Below are 6286 nucleotides of genomic sequence, written 5' to 3'. Positions count from 1 at the left end.
AGAGAGAGTAAAGATAGAGGTCAACAGAAGGTATTCTACCTGGGAGGGTGGGGGTGGGGCTCCCATTGGCGCTGGGCTCAGGATTAGATAATATAAGGTGATGTAAGGCATGGTGGGTCTTTAATTCACTTGGGAGCTGAGTCAGGCAGGGTTCCTGTCATGGCGTGCCTGGGTAGCAGAGTACCAGCATCTCATCTAAAACGTAAAGACAAGTCTAGGGGCTCCGCAGGACACCTCAGTTGGTATAGGAGTTCCTAGTCAAGGCAGACTGCCTGAGCTCAGTTCCCAGGACCCACATGCTGGAGGGAGATAACTAACTCTGGAGGCTAGGTGTCCTCTGACCTCCACACATACGAACACACACACTCACACACACACACACTCTCTCTCACACACTCACTCACACACACACACACTTTCTCACACACACTCTCACATACACACACTCTCTCTCTCTCTCTCTCTCTCACACACACACACACACACACACACACTCTCTCTCACACACTCACTCACACACACAAACACACACTTTCTCACACACACTCTCACATACACACACACACTCTCTCTCTCTCTCTCTCTCACACACACACACACACACACACACATACACACACATTCACAAAATAAAACAAGACAAAACCAAACCAAACAGCCCAGCTTAAGATGTAGCTTAGTGGTCTTGTGCTTTGCTAGCACGCACAAGTCCCTGGGCTCCGTCCCCAGTGCCACACACACACAATGAATAAGGCTGGCAGCTGCACTGCACTGCGGAAGAACTCTAGAAACCACACTCAGTCCTGAGAGGCAGCCAGTCAGCTGTGCCGTATGGGAAGACAGAACTGTTGGTGGATCTTCTGATTTTCTTTCAAGAACTTTGGGGTTTTAAACGAAATTATCCCATCTTAAAATGCTGGCAGCTAGTTCAAATTGGAGGAAAGAGAGAAAGGAGAAGGAGAGGAGGACAGGGGAGAAGGGATCAAGGAAGAGAGGGGAGAGAGAGACACACAAAGACAGAGAGAATATGCTCGTTGAAATTCAAGCAGAACAAAACATACTCTTGCCTTATACAAAAATTTCAGTTTCTCCTTTCAACCATTCAAATTATGAAATTAATTCCAGGTGACTGTGATCAGGATGTAAAGTGAATAAAATAATAAGTAGGAAAAAAAAAACCCTTATTGTAAGTTGGTCATGGTGGAGCACCTATAAACCCAGAACTTGGGCATGGTGGTCTTGAGAAAATGAAAGTCTCAAACACACACACACACACACACACACACACACACACACACACACACACACACAGAGGAGAGAGACAGACAGACAGACAGACAGACAGACAGACAGACAGAGAGAAAGAGGTGCTTAAATAAAGGTGAACGTAAAAATAGATAAATAGGGGCCAAAGAATCCAATTCCCAGCACCCACATGGCAGCTCACAGACCCAGTTCTCTGGTCTGTTCCACAGAAACCTCCATGCGTGGGACACATAACCTCACCCCACACGCACATACACAATAAAATAAAATAAATAGCAGAATCTCCATAGTTTTACAACTCTTTAAATCCAACCAGTTTTTTTTAAATGACGATCGTTACAACATATTTTAAGAACCCACATTTTAAATTTAATTACAGAAGAGATGAAGGCCCAAATGACTGAGACACGCGTTTACATCTTAGCTGATTTTTAAAAAGAGTGATCAAAATTTAAAGGCTTGGAGGTTTTGTGTTTGAAGATCTAGAGAGCACTAAACTTCAAAAATTCACTTCTGATTGTAGGTAGGGAATGAACTTTCAGGACAGTAGGCTCAAAATTCAGTTAAACAGTAGTAAAGTGACTGACAAACAGTTGTCCTGATAATCCAGTCTCAGAGGTTTTTTTTTTTTTTTTTTTTTTTTTTTAACCTATAAGGCTTTAATCTACATAGAAAGTGTGCTAAGTCATACTCAGAGTTCATAACAATCCAGAAAGGGGGGGGTGGGTGGGTTTTCACATTCTCAAGCTGAAAACCCAAGAGTTTGAACAGTTCGACATGGCTCAGGATCTTATGCACATTTAATGAAAATGTGGTGACATACACCGCATCTCACTTCCTAGGAGAGATTCGCACCTCTTTAGTCACTTCATTCCTGCTCTTCAGCGTCTCTCCCTAGTCTGGAGCTTTTGCATACTTAATATAAACCTATCCATCTCCAGTATTTCTTCTGCTCTTAAATCAGAATTGAGAAGCTTCAAAAAAAAAAAAAAAAAAGCTCTCCTGCTGCCTCAGATTCCTCTCACCCTGCCCCCTGCCCCATTTAGAAATCCCTAGCCTACTCTCCATCCTGATTCCCAGACTAAAACTCCCAGAGCCTCCCGCCCCGGTGCTCTGCCCTCTGCTCCTCAGCACCTGCCCCTAGTGCCCCTGCCAGCCAGCAGCCTCAGCCATTCCAGAAATTGACAAAGAAGTTGCAGAGAGAGTGCCACTTCTCGGTGCAGTAGGTCTCAGTGAGCTCGGCATTCTGATCCAGCCCGCTGGGCTCGAGTCCGGCCGCCGCAGGAGGTTCCGGGACCCGGTCTGGACCCGCCTTCCTCCCGCCGGAGTTGGTCTTCACCAACAAGGGTTTCTTCTCGGGCTGGGAGCTCGGGGGCCGCACCGACTGTCTTGGCCGAGCCCGGCTCCGCGCCCTGGGCCGGGGCTGCTCGCTAGGCCGCGCGGGCAGGCTGGGGTGCGCCGGCGGGTGCAGCTCGGCGCCGGCCGTCCTGCGGGCGCACAGGCGCGGCGGCAGCGGCGCGGGGTCCAGGCAGGGCCGCGATCTCCTGCGCAGCGCGCCCAGCAGCCGTCTCCAGTAGTGCGCGCGCCGGGCGCCGGTGGCCGCGCAGCGCTCCGGATGCCCGCGGTAAGCGCAGTGCAGGCTCGCCCCGCCCGGGGCCTGGCAGCGCAGGGCCAGCTCTCCGCCGGTCCGCGTCCCCGGGGCGGGCACCAAGACCTGCCAGCTGCACGCGTGCTGCTCTGGGCTCACGAAGCGACCCGAGGAACCTCCCGTGGTCCCGGAGGCTCGGGCCACTTCCCTGCCACCCGCCCCCATGTCCCTCCCGGCGGCCGAGAGGAAGCAGCCTCCCAGCAGCAACAGCAGCGGCAGCGGCGAGAGCGACGCCCGCGGCCTCGGAGGACTCATGCCCGCGTTGGCCCTGCCACTCCTCTGGGATTCCTGGGGTCTCAGCACAGGCAGCACGCGGTGAGGAGCATCCTTGGATCTGCGAATGAAGGCTAAGGATGAGTCCCGCTCTGCCCACTCCCTGGACACAGGAACCTGCCAACTCCCCTGACCCGATTTTCCCCAAACAAATGTTTCCAGTTGGCAGCGAAGAGCCCCTCTAAAGAGCTGTCTGTCCTAAGGGAACAACTTAATGTTCAAGGATTCGTTTAAAAACATTCATTAATATAGAAAAATGAAGTTTAATAATCACACCCCCCCCCCAAACCCGCACCCTCCACCAAACTGTCTACAAAGTCATTTCAGATTAATCGGATACATGTACTTCTCGCTTACCGAATTCTAGAAGAGGCGGAGGGGTCCTATTAGAGTGAAAGACTGCATAAGGGATTAGTCTGCTTTAAACCGCTCTCTGAATGAACCTGTTATCAATGGGACAGAAGGGGCCTCCCTCCTCCATGCCCCTCCCAGACTTCTCTCACACTAGGTTTCGCCCACTGCTAACACACACAGTAGACCCGCTGGCAGACACACTCTACCACGGAGATGATAGAAGCAGTCATGAAACACGAAGGAGAAAATGTTGTATTTTGCTTCCACTGCGGAAAATAAGGCAAATGTTAACAAAACGTTCCTTCTGAAACTTGTACATATTTATCTGAAGTCTATATATAGTTAACAAAAAAGATAAAACGAAGCAATCATATTCAGAACACGATGCTATTTGTAGTTTCCTTTTTCTTTTTGCATTCCCTGTATTTCTTCTGTGTGTACCCCAGGGATTCAACTCTGTCGGGGCCAGTGGGGTGGCAAGCGCCTTACAAGTCATCTCAAAGGCTCCACTATTTTCAGTCTTTCTATTTTTTTCTTATCACTCAGTTCTATATTTTCATAAGTACATCAAAGCATGGGCACTTGGGATTTTAACTATTTGGGATATGGTAAATCATTCTAAATATACTTGAAAACTCAAAGATCCTAAAATAATGAATTGCTTTGTGGTTGGAAGGTAATACAAATCCAAATGGTGTGTAATACTTAAGTATTAACCTGTTCCTTTGAATGCCTCTTTAGGAGAGGAAGAGACTTTGTGTCGGGTTAATTTTGCTGTGTGTTTATTTTTCTTTGCAAGTTTTTTAATAATAACGTTTATAAAATTTAAAAAAGAATTTTACATTTGTTTGTTGTGTGTGTGCTCAAATGCTATAGCACACTTGAAGTCAGAAGGCAAATTTCAGGAGTCTACTGTCTCCTTGTGAGTTTCAAGAATTGGAGGATTCAGCTCGGATGATTAGGCTTAGCCGCAAGTCTCTTTAATTTGATAAGCCTTAAGACTCCCCTTTTGGAAACAGTCTCTCCTGCCTTGAGTTCACTGTGGGTCTGACTGGGACCTTGTATTTTAAGAAAAGTTACTTTTAAGCTTTGGGATTATATATTCATCCCACTTGTAGCTCCAAAGTATATGTGGTCTTTTTTCTTTTCTTTTTTTTTTTTTTTTTTTTTTTAACTTTAAGTTCATTGCCACGTGAGGTAGAAAGAGGAACGGTGTCACAAAGTTGTCCCGTGATCTCCATTCTGGTGCACACAAGCCCCTCCTATACACACAGTGATAATAAAGCCATTTTGATAAAGCTTTTATATCATCAGGGAATGGGGATATTTCTCACTGGTAGAGAACTTGCTTAGTGTGTTCAAGAGCTTTGACCACTTGGCACAGAATTTCCTTATCTAATTTTGGTATTAATTATAACAGTTTTTTGGTTTTTGTTGTTGTTTTTTTTTTAAACGATTCATTTATTTTATTTTATTTGAGTATACTGTAGCTGTCTTCAGACACACCAGAAGAGAGCACCAGATCTCATTACAGATGGTTGTGAGCCACCATGTGGTTCTGGGAACTGAACTCAGGACCTCTGGAAGAGCAGTCAGTGCTCTTAGCTGCAGAACCATCTCTACAGCCATTTGCTTTTGTGTTTTTAAGACAGGGTTTCTCTGGGTAATTTCACTTGCTGTCCTGGAGCTCAACTTGTAGATCACACTGGCCTTGAACTCACAGAGATATGCCTGCCTCTACCTCCGGAGTGTTGAGATTAAAGATGTGCATATAAGTTAAATTTTTAATAAAAACAAATTGGTACCTATGGCATTAAGAAACACTAACAACATGAAAACAGGAACTCTAACAAAAGCTTCATAATTATCAGTAGATAATACATTTAAAAATGGAAATTTCTAAATTTCCTTATCGGAAAAATATTCTCTTAGGTAAAGCACCAAAAGTAGTTGTTGGGCTCCCCCACCTCACCCTTCACTCTGTGCTATGATCTTATCAAGGGCAAAATGGCCCTATCAGATTTTTCAGCTAAAGACTGACATCTTGTGGCCGTATGCTATAATTACATTAAAATTATGAGAGCCATAGAGTTTTTGATGTCAGAGACATCAAGAAAAGAAGGCCACACAGAAAAAGCAAGGTAAGTTCAAAAGCATGATAAATTAAGCAGAACAGGAGTAGCCTGGTGGTTCATGTCTGTAAGTCCAACACTCTAAATGCTGAGGCAGGAGAAGCCCACACTCAAGGCTAGACTGGGCAGCACAGCCTGAGAAACAGCAAGACTGTATCAAAAACAAGTAAAAAAAAAAAAAAAAAAAAAAAAAAAAAAACCACAGCAAAACTTAGCATTTTAGGTGCTGGAGTGAAAAGTGCTTACTGCTCTAGCAGAGGACCAGGACTTGGTTCCTGGCAGCCATATCAGGCAGCTCATAGCCACACCTGTAAATCTAGTTCTAGGGGGCCCATCACCCTACTCACATGTACACACTGCCACATAGATACACACACGTGACTAAAATTAAAATCTAAGGGAGGTCCAATCCTAGCAGCCCTGGGCTCCTGTGAATAACTAACTCTCCCTCCTCTGGGACTATATAGTTCAAGTGTTCTGGGTCCACTGCTGGGGGTGTGGTTTGCAGAATTTTCTCTTGCCATTCTTTTCTGTTCTGTAGCTCTCCCAGAGTGTGTTCTTGAGTGTTTTGAGTTCCATGTGTGAACACAGGGGTTTTATAACTCCCCTCCAT

The 6286-nt window shown here is 45.9% G+C and overlaps 1 protein-coding gene across 1 annotated transcript; it reads right to left on the bottom strand.

Moving 5' to 3' along the window:
• Window positions 1-2006: 2006 nt before the first annotated feature.
• FGFBP3 (fibroblast growth factor binding protein 3) lies at window positions 2007-3175 on the bottom strand. The gene has a single exon (XM_080912573.1). The coding sequence runs from the start codon at window positions 3167-3169 to the stop codon at window positions 2432-2434; it is 738 nt and encodes a 245-aa protein (XP_080768699.1). The 5' UTR covers window positions 3170-3175; the 3' UTR covers window positions 2007-2431.
• Window positions 3176-6286: the final 3111 nt, after the last annotated feature.

This window comes from Micromys minutus (genome assembly GCF_963924665.1).
Source record: "Micromys minutus genome assembly, chromosome: 2".
In the NCBI taxonomy this organism is placed as follows: Eukaryota; Metazoa; Chordata; class Mammalia; order Rodentia; family Muridae; genus Micromys; species Micromys minutus.
The sequence above is the reverse complement of the archived record's forward strand: the minus strand, read 5'-3'. Positions and strand labels throughout refer to the sequence as shown.